The sequence below is a fragment of the Pinus tabuliformis genome, chromosome J (assembly GCF_031772625.1).
Source record: "Pinus tabuliformis cultivar Carrire ecotype Pingquan chromosome J, CPIR1, whole genome shotgun sequence".
NCBI classification, from domain to species: Eukaryota; Viridiplantae; Streptophyta; class Pinopsida; order Pinales; family Pinaceae; genus Pinus; species Pinus tabuliformis.
In genome coordinates, this window is record NC_142295.1 from 1542963017 (window position 1) to 1542985559 (window position 22543).

The window sequence follows — 22543 nt, forward strand, 5'->3', positions numbered from 1 at the left end:
TAAAAAGGTATAATATTATTATTATCCAATTATCAAATTATGATGGTCATTATATCTCATAGTATATAATAATTAATCTATATTTAATTCCTATAAAATACAAGTATTAATCTATATTTAATTAAGATGGTCATTATATTACATAACACATATTAATTAATCTATATTTAATTAATATAAAATACAAGTAAAGGTAATAATCATTATTAATTATAGAATATAGTTATGTTAGGTAATTGTGTAATAATTAATTTATATTATAAAATACCAGTATTAATCCTTATTTAATTCTTAATCCCATAATATATATTAATTAATCTATATTTAAATATTAAAAATACAAGTAGAGGTAATCAATCAGTTTTACTTTTAGAATCTCGTTATATTAGGTAATAGTGTAATAATTATTTAATGGTCTTAGGTAATATATCATATATAATATTTAAATATATTGGTCCAATAAATTAATAGGTTATATAAATTTATCAAATAATCAATTTTTTAATAGTTAATAAATCAAGTTAGAATGTAAGACCAATAATGTTCCTAGAATCTAGTTATAATAGGTAAAACCATAATTTAGAGTAGTTACAAACAAGTCTGTTAATAATAATATAACTAATAATATTGTTATATCATCAATTAGATCTTTATTTATTATAAATTAACCCAGACCTTAGGTTAATATATTATTACCTATAAGAGTTTACCATAATTTATGGTTGATAGTTTACTACTGTACTCATAATATGGTATATCATACTATATCTTAAAGGTCAAATATCTAATAATCATCAAATTTCAATACATAATTATTTATTCCAAATTTTTACTCAAGTTAATAATGTCATTAATATTTATAAGGTTGACAAAGGGAAAAAACTCAAATCTAGGGTTAATATAGCCAAAATCTATGCCCAATAGTATCATACATAAGTAAGGTTAATATAGTAATGACCCGATACTAATAACATAATAAAGACTCAAACCACCAAATAATGGGAAAAAAGCTGCCAGAAGAAAAAATTAGGAGGGGGAAGATAGAAACCCTCAGACCTAACAAAAAGGGGGTTGAGGGGGCTAGGAGGACAAGGCTGGGACCCAGCAACTGCTAATCTTCCAGCCATCATCCCTATTAAGGTTGTTCGGCCTTTTCTCAATCTCCAGGGCCTCTCTAAATTTGCGATGGTGAAATTGCGCAATTTTAGCAATGACTTGAGCCTCCTCTATACATACATGATGCATAGTCTTTCCCGCATGCTCAGCCAGGGCTGAGGACTTGGTCCTCCCATGCCTCAAGTCAGCCGAATGCTCGCTAATACGCTGATTAATAGAGCGACCAGTCTCACCAATATAAGGGGTTCCACAGGAACAGGGAATGACATAGACACCCTTCATGTCCTTAGGGTCAATCGGGTCTTTCACAGACCTGAGGGATCCACGGATAGTATTGAGAGGTCTAAAGGTTGCGGGCACATGTTGGATATTATCCTTTAAAGTCCCTATGAACACATCAATCCTCTGCTCCTCTAGAATATTTTTTACCCTTATGTTCAATTTTTGGAACTCCTCAATGTGCTCCATTATTGAACCCTTTTGTTTGAGACTTATCAATTGGCTAAAAAAAGTGTTACTTTTTGTATCCTCATAATGTGCTATCAATTCTTCCATAAAAAATGCCCAAGTGATAAATTGTTTACAAGAGCAAAGCCATTGATACCATACAAATTGATTTGGTTCCAAATATAAAGTTGCAATATGTACCTTTTCTGTGTTTCGCACATTATTGAGATCGAAAAATTTCTCCATTTGTAATATCCATGTTGCGGGATCCTTGCCATCAAACTTCCTCATATCTATTTTTGAAATATGGTGGGTCTTACGAAGCAGATTTCCTAGGGATTGAGAAATACTCAAAATATTTTCAATGAAGTTTTCTTTGGAAATATATAAAGAAAATAATAAATTTAAAAAATTTATATACTTTTGATCAATCAGTTTTATGTTCTACTCTAATTTTTGGGGTCAATCAATGCAATCATAATATCATTGCATCTTACAACTTGATGGTATTGATGCTTCTGATACTAATTTGTGATGCTTAGTGAGAATAACTAAATAAGCTATCGGGACACCTAGGATAAAGGGGGATACAACATACCCCAATTTGAAAGTTGAAACGACTTACAAAGGACATCTAAATGTTTCCAAGCAATAGCCCAGAAACAGAAATGACATTTCTAGTACCTGATATGGTAAACCCATATTTCAACATGATCTTGAAATTTTTCACTGCTACTGGGGATGTTTCTGACTGAAAAAAGAGATTTTTGGACATGAAGGAACCAAAAAAAAACACACACTGAAACCCTAACCCTAAAACTTAGACTCGAAACTTCTAACTTGAAATTGAAACCTTAACCCTAAATTGGTGAATGGTAATCTGCATATTTTATTCTCATAATTTTTTATACACAGATAATTGATATGGAGTGGATGGTGAGGAACAGGAATTTGGAGTAATACAGAGTAGTACATATGCTAAGGAATTCATAGCCTCCTTTCAAAATATTTACTTTCAGCAAACCAATTGAGAGAGCACAACCTGGAGTTCGAGAAATTATCAAAACAAGCATGCCATATTAATTTTGGAGTCTGGACACCAAAGTTGATTTCTTTCACTGATAGGAGTGAAAAGAAGCTTCCTTCAATGCAGATATCACCATAGATATCTCATACCGAGAGACTGGCTAGATTCTTTTTATATGTATTATAATATTTGTGACACTATGGCGTGGTCCTTTTAGCTTTAGGTAGTATGCTCTCTTTTAGGAGTTCTAGAAAGATTTGTTGCATATGTTTTGTAATTTTTTGTACAGAATGCTGGTCAATTTTAAGTCATCTAGCCTAAGTTCTAACCTTTGGATCTGATCAATACAAAATGTATCCTTTTTTTATTTTAATGGAGAAACATATGGTTTTTTCCATGGAAAACCATTTCCCCACCATTTCTTATCTAACGTTTCAGAAATTTTTCATATCCACTCCCCCTCAGAGTATTTGTATCCATTTTAATGAAACTTAGACAACCACGCATAGATTCTTACACTAGATCTGCAATGTTACCACCCACCCCTTTTGATAACCAGGTTGGATGGGAGGTGTTACTTTCATTTAACCTGACTTCCAAGGTCTCATTATGGAAATGGGGTCACAAAATTCCTCAATTTTTTACTTCTCTGAAATTTAAAACTAACACCACCATCACATTTGCCTTGTCAAGAGCTTTCCAGTGGTAAATTTTATCTCAATATGACTTACGGATCAAAAGATATGGTTGTTCAAGGGTTGGGCAATAAACCTTTGTCGCGTCAGCAGGTACTGCCATGTGGCACCCACATAGTGCTCACATGGCAACCGCACCTCACCTGGTAGGTCCACATCATCAACTCAGCCATTTGCTTGCCCCTGTGGCACCTTCCATCATCCCCCTCACTTCGTGCCTCACTGGACCGATCCTTAACATAGTTTTGTAACCAAGTTACATATAAGGGTTTTTGGGTTTTTGGGTCTGCAATGATAAACTCATGCCAAGCCTCTGCGGCAAGACGAAAATGCTTGTCGTCACATACTGGGAACTATTCCTATTCCCTAACCTCATTAATCACGGCCATCTTTACAAAATGCATTACCACAATGAGAAACCTCTGAGGTTCACGACCACACGACATACATATTGCCATCAAGTGTGTGGGAGACTTCCCATTCCCCGGCCTCCAACAACCTCGGCTTTCTCCACCACACATAGACATGACAAGGAACCCCGAGGTCCAAGGTCCTTAGACATAAATTCCCGTCAAGTGTCGGGGAGATTTCTCGTCCCCCAACTTCTGTCAATTTCAGCTTCCTCTTATCATGCTCCTCTCTTACCTCCCGAGGTCTAGAGGTGATGTCATGCTAGCATCATACCTAATGTGGAAAATGTCGAAGTCGGGATTAAATCAACAAGGGTCCAGAAATTGAAAAAGTCATTAAAGTTGGGAGATTTTTTAAAAAGTCGGCAAAAAAAAAAATATTCTTTTATTTTTTATTTTTAGCATCTAAAGTATCCACAACATCAAATAAATGCATTTCCACATAAACGTGTAAAGAAAGCTAATATATAATATGTATATTAATTCTAGTGCTACATCACATATCAAACTAGTGAATCGTCTTGAGTCCTGTCTCAGTCTCAACTATCAAGAGTCAAAATATCAACAAAAATATAATAAAGATATATCATGAGTCATCTACATGTCATAAAGGAGTCAATCACTAAGATCCTATGCCCCTTTTACGGGAGTAGAGAATGGCTTTGCCTTTTCCTCTAGAGGAAGAAGGGCTTGTCGTTGGGGATACAAATGGACTCAATCATCTTCTAAAGGCAATAAAAGAAGTGGCCTTTGTACTTTGTTGCTTCACATACTAGATGGTGTCACCTCCTCCTCCTCATCCTCCTCTTGCTCTACCCCCTGACCCTGCTCCTCCTCCTCATCCTCCTCCTGCTCTACCCCCTAACCCTACTCCTCCTCTTCTACCTCTAGCTCCACCTCCCCTGCAACTGCTACCTCCTTTTCTGCTAGTGCCTCTAGATCGACATCTAACCAATCAGGGATTGATCCCCTCTCACTCTGGCCCTTACCCCCCTCAAATTTTTTACCCAGGGTATTTGTTAACATAACATCCCCCTATCACCTAGGTCTAGCCCAAAGTTTACCAATGATTTCCCAGGGGTGCGCATGCCTTACCAAGCCTTACAGAAATGTGCCCATTTACATAAACTTTGACTCCATTGTAATAATTTTTGTTGTTGTTTTTTTTGCTAAATTAACTTTCATCATCTCACCATCGCAGTCTCTTGGTTAAAAATTATAATCTCATAGGCCATTTTCAACTATCTCGGAGCCTAACACCTAACACCATGATCTCATGGTCTTCATCTCTATGATATTCGAGGTTCTAAGGTTGACATGGGCAGTCGTTGTGCTAATTTATGGTTTCTAAGTGATTTTACAACTTCATCGTTGCTTAATGCATAAACTGATAACTACCACCACAACCTTCACAACCACAAACCCATATCATTTAGAGCTTGTTGGGAATGGGATCCCCCAAAGGACATTTTTGGGGTTAAAAGCCCATGTTTTTGTCAAATTTTGTAATAAACTTGTAAAGACTCCGTATTTTGTGGTCGTGGAGCATGAAGGTGTCATAAGTCATAAAGGGTTGTCTGCCCTTATATAAAAAGAGCTAAGCTTTAAGTAGTTTAGAATGGCCGTTAGGTAAGAGAGTCATAGCACTGAAGTAAGAAGTCTAAGTTTTAGGTCGTAGCTTAGGTAGAGGCTCTGCGGTTGAGTGTGCAGAGGCCTAGGGTGGAAGTTTGCAGCTGAGTGTGTGGACCCCTGCAACTATGTGCGCAGGGTGAATAGAGTTTGTAATCACTTGGAAGATATCAATAAAGAGAAGTATTCTGCAATTTCTGTGTCTTTGTTTTGATTAATGCATCTTATCAAATTATGTATGAATTTCATTTATAATGCTTATGCTATGCGCACATGTGTATGATTATGTTGGATAACTGAACGCATATAAGAATATATGTTTACGTGGTGTTAACTGTGAGTATCAAATAAGCTATGTAAGAAACATAGATTAGTTTAGGAATCTGCACGGTATGCTGCCTTAACAACATGAAAGTGTCTAGATCGAGGGTTAGGGCTGCATGAAGGTTAGCCGTACCCTTTTGTGGAGGTATTGGAGGACGAAATAGAGGGCTCGTCTAGCAAGCCCTAGAGCGAAGTGACCTGCGCAAAGGCAAAAATAAAGGGAATAAAACGACATCACGACCATCTCAAGGTGCAGAAACTTGGTTCCAGCATCCTCCCATATTGCTTTGAGTGAGACTTCGGTCCGCGCTCCACGGACTGATGCCGAAAGGGCCAGTAGTGTAGGGATTTGTTTGGTTAGTTAACATTGAACCTGGGTAGGCCCCCTCAAGCCAACAAATGGTTTCGTTACTGAGACCAGAATTTGCATAAGAGATATGTGATGTCGTATCACTGGAATCCAACTAAGAAAGAGATTGGAGACTGGTTGGATAGGAAGATCCACGAATTCACGGCGTAGGAGAATAGAAACCCATGACTAACAAAGGAACAATGGCTGGATAGGTACCTGTATACAAAGATCCATGAAATAATTTTCTGCTCCTTTCTGGTTGAGCTATACGAGTGGATGGCGAAGCTGGCAGATAGCCAAGGGAGGTGGATACTTGACAGTCCTATTGTGTGGACCCTGGAGTTAGTAAGAAGGTTGGAAGCATCAGAGGATAAGATAGCCCGTGCTATCGATCGTTGGCTCGATCATGTCATAGGAGGATTTGTAGCTGAATTTGTGATCGACACCTCAGTCAGCTACAGTGAGGCAGAGCGACGCTTTTTCAAAGGACCATGGGGTAAGTACGTGAATATTTGAATACCTGGATTAAGATATTACGGAACAAAAAATGGGTTATGCAGCTACCTTGATGTTTGAGGCTACGCGAAGTGGAAAAGATTATAGAAATGAAGGAAAAAAGGGTCCTGAATATAGTCTGTTGATTTCACCTCCGCGAGGTGACGAAGAGGGAATAGCGCAGGTTTCTCCACAAAGTGCTATTCAGTTAATAAGGCAAGGATTCCTACGAATACCAGCTCCACCCACACCACCTCAAACTTCACCACCATCGCTTACGACTTCACCCGTACCACTTCCACTTCCACAGTAGTTCAGTATGGTGAATTCAATGAAGCTGCCTTTTTTCAAAGGCTTGGGGAATGAGGACCCAGACCAATTCTAGTTCATTGTAAGAGTTGTAAGGGAAGCAAAAGGCATTACAAATGATAACATAAGGAAGGAAACCCTGTTTAGTGCTTTACAGGATCACGCACTAACCTGGTACATCAAGTACTCTAATGATAACCCAAATGCTAGAGTGGCAGACATCCAGACAATGCTCAACAAAGAATTCAACAGGCCTAAATCTGAAGCACAGTCTATTGTGGGGTTCAAGGAAACCATGATGCAGCCAGGCGAGAAACCTTGGGAATTAGATCAGAGATTGAAGTGTAATATCTGCGAAGCCAATATGAATTTAACAGACGGACAACATCGTGAATGGTTTATGGCTTTGCTACTGCCACACTTGAGGGTTTTGTTGTTAAAACAAAAGATAACGACTTGAGCAGAGGCTTTGGAGATTGCAATGAGACTGCATGAAACTCCGATGCAAGATCCAAATATGGGGGTTCAACAGATCCATGCGTAGTTGAAAAATATTTGCCTTGAGATGCAAAGTCTGGAGCAGAACAGAATGGTCCGACCAGAGGTGTGTGAAGAGGTATGGGGTCCGAAATGCAAGAGTCAAGGGCATGACAAAGACCATTTTATGATCTTTGTGAACTACCTTACAAGAGGAGGACCACTGCCTTTGAGGCCAGAAGCTCAAGAAGGACCAAGCACGGGGCCTGCATTTTGGTGCATGAAAACATGCCATGGATAACTATCATCTATTGCGAAAGCTTGTACAAACACAACAACAACTTTTTTTCAACTTTTGTAGGTCAGTAGGGCATGATAAGCGTAATTGCAGGAGTTATGAATTTGATGGATAGAACTCGCACCTATTGGGTTCAGGCCCTAAGGATGGTGCAGACATGATTTCAGGGGCGCGGACGAGGTCAAGGTGGAGGAGGACCTGGTAGAGGTCGGGGACAGTTGATTTGCTACAATTGCGGAGGACCAGGACATTATTCTTGCAATTGTACTAACCCAACACATCCGTCGTGCAAGTATTGCGCTTTGTTTGATCATGAAATGGAAGAATACCCTATGCTAATAGTAAGGATACATGACAAAGGGGTGCTATCACCGTAGCTGACTCAAAACCTGTAGATGATGAGGTTAGAGCCACACGAAGAGGATCCAAATGTAAATATAGTGCTCAGAAGTGGAATCACAATAGGAGATGATAAGGGAAACAACCCGAAGACATTACATGGGTGCGCAAAGCTTTGATGAAGGAGGCCAAGTTTGATTTCGAGCATGCATGAGAAACCTTCATGGAAGCAAAGAAGAGCTTCACTGAGGCCTCCACCTCAGGAAGCAAAGATAAGCCTGATCAGGAGGTGGACCCTTCTATGCTTACAACCTTCTTGGAGACCTGCATGAAGCTATTGCGTGATAGCAAGGCTGTGAAGGGGTTTTAGGATCTCATAAATAGATGCGCCAGAAACACTCATACTAAGTCGCGCGTAGTATGAAAGCTTGGTAAGTATAAAACAAGGATGGGACGGGTGATGAGACTTACTGCACAGATAGGAGAGTATGAGATGGATTAAGTTATCTTGGACCTGTGGTCAGATGCAAACATCCTATGAAAACAGACTTGGGAACGGATGGGAATACCCTCGCTACAATGGTCTCTGATTCAACTAAGGATGGTGAATCAGCAGAAGATCATCCCCATGGGGTGGTTGTAGTGGGTGACCATGGATATTGAAGGTGTGAGCACGTTGGCTGACTTTGAAGTAATAGAGATAGTGGACAAAAACAACCCCTACCCTACACTCCTTGGAATTGATTGGGCTACTGATATGAATGGGGTAATCAATCTAAAGAAATGAAAGATGATATTTTAGAAGAAATTGTTATGCATAATTGTACCCTTAAATCCTACTGAATGATGACACTATACTGAGCCAATTCACGATTATGAGAGAGATGATGATTTGGACTGTATCTATAAGATAAAAACGTGAGACCAAGATTGGGTGAATCCAATAGCGGATGGATGAATTACCTAGGATCGCGAGAGTTCATGCACCTCAGACTCTGATGAAGAACTAAAGCATTGGCAGAATGAGTTACACGAAATAACCACGCTGAGCTGTAACATGATGACTTGGTCACTGCACTGTGTGTCGTCAGAGGAAAGAAAGCTACCTATTTATGATGGCCTGAATGATGTAGATATGTTTCTGCATGCGTTTGAGAGGGAGGTACTAGAAAAGCAGCGCTTCTGGGCGTTGGACTGGGCACTACGCGCTACACCCACAAGGTGGCGGGGTACGCACAATGGAAGCTTCAATGATTGGCGCGAATGTAGGAGAATGATGAGAACTCGCTTTGGGAATCTGAGGATGCGAATGACAGACAAGTATGATGGGTAGGATGATCCATGTGCACACTTGGACAAATGGGCTCAAGCTTATGGAGAGAAGCTCCAACCTGAATGGGTGCACTTGTTCTGTCATACCCTGTATATTGTCCCGATGAACTGGTATGTAGAAACATAGCTCCACCATGAGATAGGTGAATGGGATATTCTGCACAATGGATTCATGATGACATTCAGTTTTGAAGACGGGTTTGACAGTATTGATGAAGCACTACAAGAGGTGAAAGCAAAAATCTTTAGGATACTGCAGGATTCTTTAGACCTAATTCAGCCTGAATGGGCTACTTAGTTGAGTCTTGTGCTAGAGTGTTATAACGTAACTGTTGAAGAAGAGGATGAGGATCTGTGAAAGATTAACATCCATAAAACAGAAGGTTACCGCGAGGTTGAAGGACCGTATGTTGAGAATCTGAATATAACTTCGACACTAAAAATGAAACAAATAAACATTGGTACGGAGGCAGAGCCCAAATTCGTGAAGATTGGAGACTATTGGGATGACGTGACGGTGGTTAAGGTAGCTGAATTGCTTCGCAAATACTAGGATTTGTTTCCTACCAATTTTACGAATCTAAAAGGGATAATTGGGGACCTAGGTGTTATGAAGATCACATTGAACCCCGACGCAAAACCGGTTAAGAAAAGGCCTTACCGTCTCAATCCGAAGTATAAGGAAAAGGTCCGCTTAGAGCTAGACAAAATGCTCGCGACAGGCATTATTGAGCCTATGGAGGAATCTGACTGGGTAAGCCCAATGGTGGTACAAGAGAAAAAGCAGAAGGATGAAATAAGGATATGAGTGGATCTCAGAAAGATGAATGATGCTTGCGTACATGATCCTTTCCCGACTCTGTTCGCTGATGAAGTGTTGGACAACGTAGGTGGCTAGGAAGCATATTCCTTCACTGATAGGTTCTCTAGGTACCACCAGATCAAAATTGCGTTGGAAGATAGGAGCAAGACAACCTTCACGACTGGGTGGAGTTGTTTTCAGTACACTGTAATGCCGTTTGGATTGAAAAATGCACATGGGATCTTCTCGTGCGTAGTCGTTTCTGCGTTTAAGGAATTTATTCATAAGTTCCTGAAAGTATACTTTGATGATTGGACCATGTTTGGGCTGGTGAAACACCATGTAGCAAACTTGTGCCTGATGCTGGATACCTATTGAAGATACCATATCGCGCTCAATTTGAAGAAGTGCTTGTTTTGTGTTCCTTTTGGGACCCTGCTGGGTCATGTGGTTTGCAAACAGGGACTGATGGTAGATCCCATGAAGATCACTGTGATATTGAATTTGGAGGCACCCAGGAGTGTGAAACAGCTACGCGCTACCCTAGGACATATGGGATACTACATAAAGTTTATCAAAGGCTATGCCCAAATCACCGCGTCTATGAATAAATTGTTGAAGAAGGATGTCATGTTTTGCTGGAACAAAGATTGTAAGAAGAGACTCAATGTATTGAAAGAAAAGATCTTCACTACGCCAATCCTAGTCTTCTTGAACTGGAATAAGGTGTTTCATGTACATCTCGACACATCATGTATAGCACTGGGAGCAGTGCTGACACAGGTTGGTGGAGAAGACCTAGACCACCCTATCATGTTTGCAAGAAGAAGGTTATCCAAGGCGAAGAACAACTATTCCACCATCAAGCACAAAGTTTTAGCTATGGTATATGCGATCCAGAAGTTTAGACACTACTTGCTGGGAGGCCATTTTAAGATGTACACAGATCATTCCGCGTTGAAGTACTTGGTCAATAAGCGTGTGTTGGAGTGGAGAATTTGTAGATGGTTGTTATTGTTCAAGGAGTATGATTTTGAAGTTATTGTGAAGCCTTGACGATTGAACGAGGGACTAGACCATCTGTCGTGCATCGAAATAGGGGAAGAGCCCACTAATTTGGAGGAAGGATTGCTTAATGTGCAACTATTTGCACGGGGCATTGTGGATGGTCATTTTGAGGATATAATACACTTCCTAACGACAAGAACTACCCCGGAAGGATACACTATCAAGTAGAAGAAGGAACTAGTGGTGCACACAGCAGATTCCTCTATCATTGCTGGGCATCTATACAAAATGGTGTCTGATAAGATATTGCAATGATATGTACCTGAGTTTGAAAGAAGTAGAATCCTCGCGGATGCTAATGGGGGCGCTACGTTTAAGGAGTTTATTCATAAGTTCTTAGAAGTATACTTTGATGATTGGACTGTGTTTTGGCTGGGGAAATGCCATGTAGCAAGCTTGATCCTAATGTTGGATACCTATTGAAGATACCATATCACACTCAATCTGAAGAAGTGGTTGTTTTTTGTTCCTATTGGGACCCTTCTAGATCATGTGGTTTGCAGATAGGGACTGATGGTAGATCCTGTGAAGATCATTGTGATATTGAACTTGGAGGCGCCTAGGAGTGTGAAACAACTACGCGCTACCCTAGGACATATGGGATATTACATAAAGTTTATCAAAGGCTATGCCGAGATCACAGGGCCTATTGTTACTTAAGAAACCAATTTCCTGGCTGTAGGGAAATTGTGCTTAAGACGTTAATAAATATTATTTAGTGTGTCCCTTACTATTTTTTGTGTTCTCAAATGAAGGACCTAGAAACTTTGTCTTTAACTCTTAATACATGTATGACCAAAACATCTCACAATGCCATTTGTTGCTTGATATAAATGATGAATGAAGAAAATTTGAAGGAGAAGCTAAAGATAATATGTTGATCTTTCACAGGAACTACTATTTCTAACTTAGAGGAATTATGATAATGAGAAATGAGTCATAGACAATATGCTGATCTTTCAACAGAAAATATTAGCTATAACTCAGAAAGGAAGTGAGGAATTCAAATATAGGAGCGTTATTTTAAGGAATCTTAACCTGCAGCATCATTACTATACTTGAAAAGAAGAAAACATAGCATGACACATGACAGAAAAACTTACAAAAATTTATGTAACAACTCATGGAAACCTTTGATTCTTTCATTAATCAACGATGATATCAGGAATACAGTGGCCTAGTCTCTGAGTTCTCCAAAATTCCAACCCTCTCTTAGTAAATTTTCCCTTTTTTATACATTGTAGAATGGTTGTTGATCTCTGCAACTACCCAGATTATTTAACTATTTCTCTAACTATATGAATTAAAACTATTACAAAATTTTACAGAGGTTTAAAGACACCTCAAAGAACATAAAACAAAAAACCACTGAACAATGACAATAACTGCTGGCCTTTTGGCTTTGTTAATCTGCTACTGAATTCCTCTGTATGTGCCTCAATGATAATTAATTTTCTTTAATCGTACAAACTATGTTTAACTTGTGCATAACCTAGCTTACGCATGTATCAGGCACATTTCAATTGGCCAGAATAGCAAGAAATTCGACCAACTTCCCTCTTCTTTAAATCTGGCTTTAACACTGATTTTTCTGTTCACACAACAAAATCAACGCAAAAGAGGCAGAGCAGAACTAAAAAGGAACTAACAATAAGCTTATCGGATCCACCTGTTCAGTGTTGCGTTTACTTCCCCTTATAAATCACAATCGACACTTATAAACAGTGTAACAGCCCAAATATTAATAATATGCGATATGGCGGACCCGACAGTAGAATAAAATGTAGCATATATAATATCGTGTCTAGCCATCGCAATCGAAATGGGTAGAAACAACCCATATGCATAAAGGCTTGGCGAACTCGCCGCAATTATAAAACACAATATATATTATATCAGGTCTGGCTTATCAATATCACAATTAGCGCTTATATAATCCCTTTATAATAGAAATATATTAAAAATGCGTAATCATAATGTATATGAAACGATATAGCGGACCCGCCAAAACTTTACAATAGGATATATATATATATATATAGATATATATAGATATATATATATAGGTCCGCCATATCAAGTCGCAATCGGTGGTTCTTAACATTCGAAGCTCTGTGGTGTGGTGGACCTGACGAGAGTTTAAACCATGATGTATATACCTTTCGGGTCCGTCATTTCAAATCACCATCAACAATCGTTGAATGAACCAATGCATATGCATTTGCCACTTTACGGACCCGCTGAATTTTAAAACATAATATATATATTTCAGGTCCGGTGTTAATCACTTTAACACATGTTTCCTTTGTAAATCTGCTACAGTTATGCTTTGCGATATATATATATATATATATATATATATATATATATATATATATATATATATATATATATATATATATATATATATATATATATATATATATATATATATATATATACTTGTACACCCATATAACCATTGGCTTCTGATATACCATTATTGCTTCTTCCTTTTGCTTTATCTTTTTTTTTTATGTATTTTCAAAAGATTCTTGAATAAAAAATGAATGTTATAAACAATAAAAAATGCATGTTACAACATCTGGCTCCACTTGGGGATAGTGATTTTGCCACATAAGCATTAAGAACCATATATTAGTGCCTTCACCTCAGTTGTGGATTCATATATTGCTTCGCATAAACTGAAATGCTATGGCATTTGTACACTGATTTCACTCTGATATTTACAATGAAATAATGCTTATTCTTTAGAATTGGAAGTAGTGCTTTAAGTATTTCCCATTAACAGGTAGCTATAGAGTTTCACCATCAAGATTCTCAAGGATGAAGGTATTGTTGGATCTCACTTTAGAAATTCTAAAAGGACCATACCAGAGAGGGTCAAACTTCCCATGCTTACCCTTATCCTCTCTTCTGGTATCCCATCTCAATACTAGATCTGCAACTTTAAAATCAATTTCCTTTGTTGGGTGTGGAGCCTGATTATCTTTTATATTCAAAGGTATCGCCACATAGGACCCCAGTTCGAAATGGGGGCGGAAATGCCGCCCTTAAAATATTCGCTGCAGGGGGGTCCAGGGGGGGCGGCTGCGACCTTTGGGAGCCCCCCCTTGGCGGGGGGTTTCGGGGGCAGCGCCCCCGAAGCTAAAAACAGCTGTAAAATTGCCTTGTAAAAGTATAGTAATTTCTAGTCAATCTGGGCTGTTCATTAGGCGGATGATCTGACGGTAGAACTTATGTTTAGTTTAGGGTTTTTTTACCCTAGAAGGCAACCCCTCTCTTTGTATGAGGGTATTGTATTTGAGACTGTGTGATAGATGTGTATTCTGTGAGCGAGAAACAAAGAGGTGAGACTGTGAGAGAAAACAGAGGATATTACAAAGGATTTGTTGTAGGTTGTGTCTCTTCATTTTGCTGGATAATAGAAAGGAAGGACTGGCTGTTCGGGGTGGACGTAGCCCAAACTGGGTGAACCACGTATATCTATGTCTCTCTTGTTTTGTGCGTTTTATGTGTTTATATTTCTGCAATATTTTATGTGTTCCATTTCTCCGTAATATATAATTTTCTAACAACTGGTATCAGAGCCGAAGGTCTATTTGGCTGATAAACTCGCAGGAAAGAAGGGTTCCTGGTTCGAGTGGGAGCAATGGCAGAAGATGGTAAGTTTAGGGTCGAGAAATTTAACGGCCAAAACTTCTTGCTGTGGAAGATGCAGATGGAAGATTATCTATATCAGAAAGATCTATACCTACCATTGGGCGGAAAAACAAAGATGCTGACGGGTATGAAAGACGAAGAATGGAACCTTCTCGATAGAAAGGCACTCGGAACAATATGGTTGTGCCTTGCTGCCTCAGTCGTCTTCAACATTTCGAAGGAAACCACGACAAAGGTTTTGATGCAGAAGTTGTCGAAACTATATGAAAAACCCTCAGCCTCAAACAAGGTATTTCTTATGAAACGGTTATTTAATATGAATATGTCGGAAGGTGGATCTGTTGCAAACCATTTAAATGATTTTAATACAGTTACAAGTCAGTTAAAAACTGTAGGGGTAAACTTTGACAATGAAGTTAGAGCTCTGTTATTCTTGTGCTCATTACCAGAAAGTTGGAATGGTTTGGTAATGGCCATTAGTAACTCCGTTTCTGGATCTAGTACTTTAAAGTTTGATGATGTTGTCGGTGCTATCCTTAGCAAGGAAATGCGATGGAAAAGCTGCGGTGAGACATCGAGAAATGCTTTGAGTGCAGAGTCTAGAGTAAGAAAAATGGAAAGAGGAAAGAGCTCAGGATATCGCAGTAAATCAAGGAAAGGCAGATCCAAGTCCAGATCGGGGATAGTGTGCTGGAAATGTGGAAAGAAAGGACACCTAAAGAAAGACTGTAGATCAAGGAAGGGAAAAGAAGGAGATGCACAGTAAGAAAACAATCATGAAGCAAATGTGACAGGTGAGGTGTTACAAGATGCTTTGATTCTTTCTTTCGAAAATATTACTGATTCCTGGGTGGTAGATTCAGGGGCTTCATTCCATGCCACACCTGATAAGAAATACTTTCATGACTATGTTCAAGGAGATTTTGGACAAGTTCGTCTGGGTGATGATAAACCCTGTAAAATCGTTGGAATGGGTAAGGTTCTTGTAAAACAGCAGAATGGAAACCAATGGCTATTAAAGGAGGTAAGGCATGTTCCAGATCTAAAGAAAAATCTGCTTTCAACAGGGCAGTTAGGCGGTGAAGGTTGTGTGACAACTTTCACAGATAAAGCTTGGAAGGTCACTAAAGGAGCCCTGGTAATAGCAAAAGGTGAAAAGGTTGGTACATTGTATTTATGCAATGGTATTTCTAACTCTGTTAATGCTTTAACTTCCAAAGGAGCAGATGCAGCATTATGGCATCATAGGCTCGGACACATGAGTGAAAAGGGGATGAAGATTCTTCACTCAAGGAATTTGTTGCCGGGTTTGAAGAATGTTGATTTGGACTTCTGTGAGAATTGCATTTATGGAAAACAGAAGAGAGTCAGATTTCTCAGAGTTGGGAAAGAAAAGAAGAACGAAAAATTAGAGCTTGTGCATACAGACGTATGGGGACCTGCTAAGGTATCATCTCTCAGTGGCTCTCGTTATTATGTTACTTTTATTGATGATGCAACTAGAAAAACTTGGATTTATTGTATTAAGAAGAAATCTGATGTATTTGATACTTTCAAGAAATGGAAAGCTTTGGTTGAGATTGAGACAGGAAAGAAATTGAAGTGTCTTAGATTAGACAATGGAGGTGAATATTGCAGCAAAGAGTTTGATAGGTACTGTTCAGAGCATGGAATTCGCAGAGAGAAGACAGTTCCAAGAACACCACAAGAAAATGGTGTGTCAGAAAGGATGAACAGAACAATCATGGAGCGTGCAAGGTGCATGAGATTGCATGCAGGATTGCCTTTACAGTTTTGGGCAGATGCTGTAGGTACTGCTGTTTATCTAATAAACAAAGGGCCTTCAAGTTCCTTGGATGGTGGTGTTCCAGAGGAAGCATGTATAGGTAAAAAGGTAAACTACTCTATTTTAAAGCCTTTAGGTTGTGAGGCCTTTGTCCATATTGATAAAGAAAATAGAACAAAGCTTGAGGCAAAGTCGAAGAAATGTACCTTTATTGGATATGGTGTTAATGATTTTGGTTATCGCTTATATGATTATGAAAATCACAAAATCATTAGGAGCAAAGATGTAATATTCAATGAAAAGGTCTTGTATAAGAATCAGTTGCAGGAAAAGAAACAGGAAAAGGAAAACAAGGAATACGCAGTTCTTGATGAAATCACTAAAAAAGTAAAGGTGCCTGAAAATAATAATAATCAACAGCCACAACAACAGCAACCACCACAACAACAACAGGCACCCCAAACACCTGAAAGTGGTGTTAGAAGATCTATCAGGATAACTAGACCCCCTGAACAATACTCTCCTTCATTATATTATTTGTAGTTGACTGATTCCGGTGAACCCGAATGTTATGAAGAAGCAATGCAGGTTGAAAGCAGGAAGAAGTGGAAGGTAGCCATGGAAGAAGAGATGGACTCCTTAATGCATAACCAGACTTGGGATTTAGTTAGGTTGCCTGTAGGAAAAACTACATTGAAGAATAAATGAGTTTACAGGCTGAAGGAAGAAGATGGAGGAAAACAAAGGTATAAAGCTAGACTTGTGGTGAAGGGGTTTGCACAGAAGAAAGGTATTGATTTTGATGAAATATTTTCTCCTGTTGTTAAAATGACTTCAATCAAAACTATTTTAAGTCTTGTAGCAGCTGAAGATTTGCATCTTGAGCAGTTAGATGTAAAGACAACTTTTCTCCATGGGGATTTGGAGGAAGAGATATATATGCAGCATCCACAAGGATATAAGGTGAAAGGGAAGGAGAAACTAGTGTGCAGGTTGAAGAAGAGCTTGTATGGCTTAAAATAGGATCCAAGGTAGTGGTATCTAAAATTTGACAAGTTTATGTCTGAACAAGGTTATACTAGATGTCACTTTGATCATTGTGTTTATTTGAAAAAGAAAAATGATGGCAGCTATATTATATTGTTATTGTATGTAGATGACATGCTTGTTGCAGGATCTAACATGCAGGAAATAAATGTGCTCAAAAGAAAATTGGAAAATCCATTTGCAATGAAGGATTTGGGAGCTGCAAAACAAATCCTTGGTATGAGAATAACTAGAGACAGAAAAAATCGTAAATTAACATTGTCTCAGAATCAATACATACAAAAGGTGTTGAAAAGATTTAACATGCACAATGCAAAACCAGTTAGTACACCTTTTGCTAGCCATGTCAAACTTAGCAAGGAAATGTGCCCAAAGACTCAAGAAGACATGGATTATATGTCTAAAGTTCCATATGCATCAGAAGTTGGAAGCTTAATGTATGCAATGGTCTACACAAGGCCTGATATTGCACATGCAGTGGGAGTTGTAAGCAGATACATGAACAATTAGGAAAGGAACATTGGATGGCAGTGAAATGGATTCTCAGATATTTGAAAGGTACCACAAATCAAGCATTATGCTTTGGTGGTTCAAACATCTGCCTACAAGGATATGTTGATGCAGATATGGTAGGTGACAAAGATAACAGGAGGAGCACTACTGGATATGTATTTACTATTGGAGGAACAACTGTCAGTTGGGTTTCAAAAATCTAAAGTGTTGTTGCACTTTCAACAACAGAAGCAGAGTATGTTGCTGCTACAGAGGCTAGTAAAGAAATGATTTGGTTACAAAGGTTTATGGGTGAATTGGGTAAGGAGCATGATATGGGCATGTTATACAGTGATAGCCAAAGTGCCATTCATCTTGCAAAGAACTCAACATTTCATTCCAGGACTAAACACATACAACTCAAGTACCATTTCATACGATCAGTGTTGGAAGATGGAGAGTTGAAGCTGGAAAAGATACACACTAGCCAGAATCCTGCAGATATGCTAACAAAAGTTGTAACGAGGGAGAAACTGAGAATATGCTCAGTTTTAGTTGGTCTTCAAGGATGACGATGAAGATGAGAAACAGCCAGGTCCAAAGAGGAGTCATTATCCAGCAAATGGAGTAGCGGTGGAGTTAATACAATCAATCTCCAAGTGGGAGAGTGTTGGGTGTGGAGCCTGATTATCTTCTATATTCAAAGGTATTGCCACATAGGACCCCAGTTTGAAATGGGGGCGGCAATGCTGCCCTTAAAATATTCGCTGCAGGGGGGGTCCAGGGGGGGCGGCTGCGACCTTTGGGAGCCCAGCGCCCCCGAAGCTAAAAACAGCTGTGAAATTGCCTTGTAAAAGTATAGTAATTTCTAGTCAATCTGGGCCGTTCATTAGGCGGATGATCTGATGGTAGAACTTATGTTTAGTTTAGGGTTTTTTTGCCCTAGAAGGCAACCCCTCTCTTTGTATGAGGGTATTGTATTTGAGGCTGTGTGATAGATGTGTATTCTGTGAGCAAGAAACAGATAGGTGAGACTGTGAGAGAAAACAGAGGATATTACAGCGGATTTGCTGTAGGTTGTGTCTCTTCATTTTGCTGGATAATAAAAAGGAAGGACTGGCTGTTCGGGGTGGACGTAGCCCAAACTGGGTGAACCACGTATATCTGTGTCTCTCTTGTTTTGTGCGTTTTATGTGTTTATATTTCTGCAATATATTATGTGTTCCATTGCTCCATAATATATAATTTTCTAACATCCTTGGCTTTCTTGTCAAAAATATTTTTCATGTTGGATTCATAAATAATCAAGTTGTCTCTTACCTTGTCCCCGTTCTCGCTTAGCTCCACCATTTTGTTCATTCTTCTTACCAACGCATTTGGTTCTTCTTTTGCTTCCTGAATCATTTTAATTACTAGATTCACAAGTTGACTTGGAAACAAAGCCTGAGTTGCATATACTAATTCAAAAGGTGATTTCCCTGTAGATATTCTTGTAGTTACTCTAGTAGCCCACAGAGAAAACTTTAACTTAGAATCCCAATCTCTTTGATTTTTTGCAATGGTTTTCTTAAGGATCTTCATCAAAGTTTTATTAGTAGATTCAGCTAATCCATTTCCTTGAGGATGGTAAGCTATTGAATAGGAAAAAATAACATTGTACTTGTGACAAAAAGCAATGAACTTACTTGAATTGAAGACTTGAGCATTGTCTATTATAATTTTAATGGGACATCCAAATCTGCTGAAAATATTTTCTTCCAGGAACTTCATTACTATCTGTTCATTTGCTCTCTTAGTAGGAATTTCCTCTACCCATTTGGTGTAGTAATCTATTGCTGTGAGAACCCACCAGTGTTGTATGCTTGAAGGTGGATTAATTTCTCCAACAAAATCCAATCCCCATTGCCTAAATGGCTCATCTACGAAAACTGGAATCAAAGGTAAAGGAGCTAATCTCTTTCTATCAGCAAAAAGCTGACATTTCTGACAACTTCTAACAAACTTATATGTATCACCAAATAAAGTAGGCCAATAAAATCCTGCCTGAAGAATCTTACATGCAGTTACTTTCCAACTATAATGTCCTCCACAAAACCCTTCATGATAATCATTGATTGTTTTTGTAAATTCATCTTCCATTAAGCATAGCATTAAAATTCCAGCTAGATCCCTCCAGTACAATCTGCCTTCCACAATCACGTATGGTTGTGCCTTGATCTTTAGCGCCCTATACTTTGTTCTATCCAAGGATTGAGGATAATAAAGAAAGCACAAATAATGAATTATATGCGTATACCATTCTGAACACAAAAATTTATACCTGATCTTCATTCCTGGATCTTGCTCTCCTTCACTTTCTTCAACTGCTTTTTCATTTACAGGTGCCAACAAGTTAATTCCCAACGCCTGAAAGTTTGATTCTGTTAACATTTTTTCCAATCCTTGTCCTTTTACCAACTTTGTGGGTTTTATGTCCAAATCATATTCTTGGATCTTGGCAATCCACTTTCCTCTTTTGCCTTCTACACATCCATGTAATAATACATCTTCCATTACAGCATTTGGCACATAAGCAATGATTTGGGACTACAGCACATAAGTGTTGTGGGGAAAAATGCCTATGCAGGACGATCCTATCCACCTAAGGTGTGATAGTGCCTTAGCAACAAACAGAAACAACTATTCGAGTATTCTTCCTTTATGAATTAAGAATGAAGAGAGATGGATGGACTAACCGGTGTCTTCCGTTTGTCCCTCGATCCGGTTTCTCTTCTCTTTGAGAGTTCCCAGCTACTTGCCTTCTCGCTCGCCCAGCTTCAATGGTTTCCTACAAGATCACAAGGAGAGAACACTACACAAAGACATAGATTCATATTCATAACTAGTTCAGGATTAGAAATAAACTAAACATACTAATGCAATCATACATCAAAGATACATCAGTATATAGGAGAAACCAGGATAGCTTTATTGATGAATAACAAGGTTCAGGAGGAGATACAACCAAGAGAGTTCCAATCCAGCATCTACCTCCCAACGAATGAAATCCTTTCTTCACCTCCCTTCAAATCATTAAGCACCCAATGATTCCAATCTCAAACCAACAGCAATTCTTTGCAATAACAAAATTCCAGCCTCTTGGATCTCATGGAGGAGAGATCCATATATAGATGTTTGGAGAGAGGATGAGTCAGCTTGAGATCTGACTAGTGTCCTCTCCCTCTGTCAGTTCTTGTTTCCACTTGGAGACTAAGAGCCTCTTACTCATCACTTAGTCGAACTCATCAAGGCAAGTGTTGTGGAGGAAGATTCTGGAAGCTTCCACAATCTTTACACCTCGCACAAAGGACCCTGCCATTTGTCATTTCCTGCTCAGCGCACCCTGGTAGTGCTTCCACCTGCGTTGCAATGCAACTAGCCAGTGTAGCCTCTGCATTTCAACGCAGGCAGCTAGTGGAGCCTCTGAATTGATCCTGAATTGACTTGTTTTTGAGCAGTTTCTGGTGGAGAACTTCTGTGAATTGCTGTGGTTTGTTAGCCTTGTTCCTCTAGGGGTAGGAACAACATGTTTAGGGACTTTGGATCCCTTGTATTATGGACATTTCATGCTTATAGCTGTAAGGCACAAAAATGTCTATAACAATAAGTTCTAAAAGCTTTCAGGGCTTTTACCAAAGCATACACCTGCTTCTCAAGAATATTATATTTTAGTTCAGAATCCCTAAGAATCTTATTGAAGAATGTGACTGCCTGCTCTCTCTCTCTTCATCATTCTTCTGTAGTAAGACAATAGCTATTGAACTCGGTGATGTGAATAAAAAAACTTGGAAAGGATTTTGATAATCAGGGCTGATTAAGACTGGAGCTGCCTGCAATGCCTATTTAATCCTGGAAAATGATTCTTTGGCTTCCTTAGTCCAACGCACTTCATTCTCTTTCTTCAGCATATTAGTGATTTCTTTCAGGATTTCTGCATAATTGGACACAAATCGTCTTAGGAAGTTAATCTTTCCCAGAAATTTTTAAATATCCTTTTTACTCCTAGGCAATGGTATTTTTTGCATATCTTGTACTCTATCTGGATCTATCTTCACTCCTTCTTTGGAAACAATGTGTCCCGGTAATTCTCCTTCTTCCAGAGCAAAAATGGATTTCTTGGGATTCAAGGAAAGTCCAAATCTTCTACATTTATCAAAGGTCCTTTTCAAATGGTCCAAATTTTCTTCATCAAACTTTGGGAAAATAGTAATATCATCCAAATATATTACTACAAACCTATCTAAAAAAAAAGCAATGTCCATAGCCCTTTGAAATGTAGCACCTGCATTCATCAATCCAAAAGGTATTCTATCATACATAAATGTTCCCCGGGGGGTTGTGAACATTGTTTTCTTCTGGTCCTCCTTATCCACAGCCACCTGGTTATAACCAGAAA

The 22543-nt window shown here is 38.8% G+C and overlaps 1 protein-coding gene across 1 annotated transcript in view; it reads right to left on the reverse strand.

Moving 5' to 3' along the window:
• The window catches only part of LOC149233385 (uncharacterized), a 33514-nt gene extending 12976 nt beyond the window's left edge, over positions 1 to 20538 (reverse strand). The window contains exon 1 of the mRNA XM_089382176.1: positions 20429 to 20538. Within this exon, the coding sequence (XP_089238302.1) occupies positions 20429 to 20538 (110 nt within the window). The remainder of the gene's footprint in view (positions 1 to 20428) is intronic.
• Between the last annotated feature and the right edge of the window lie 2005 nt (positions 20539 to 22543).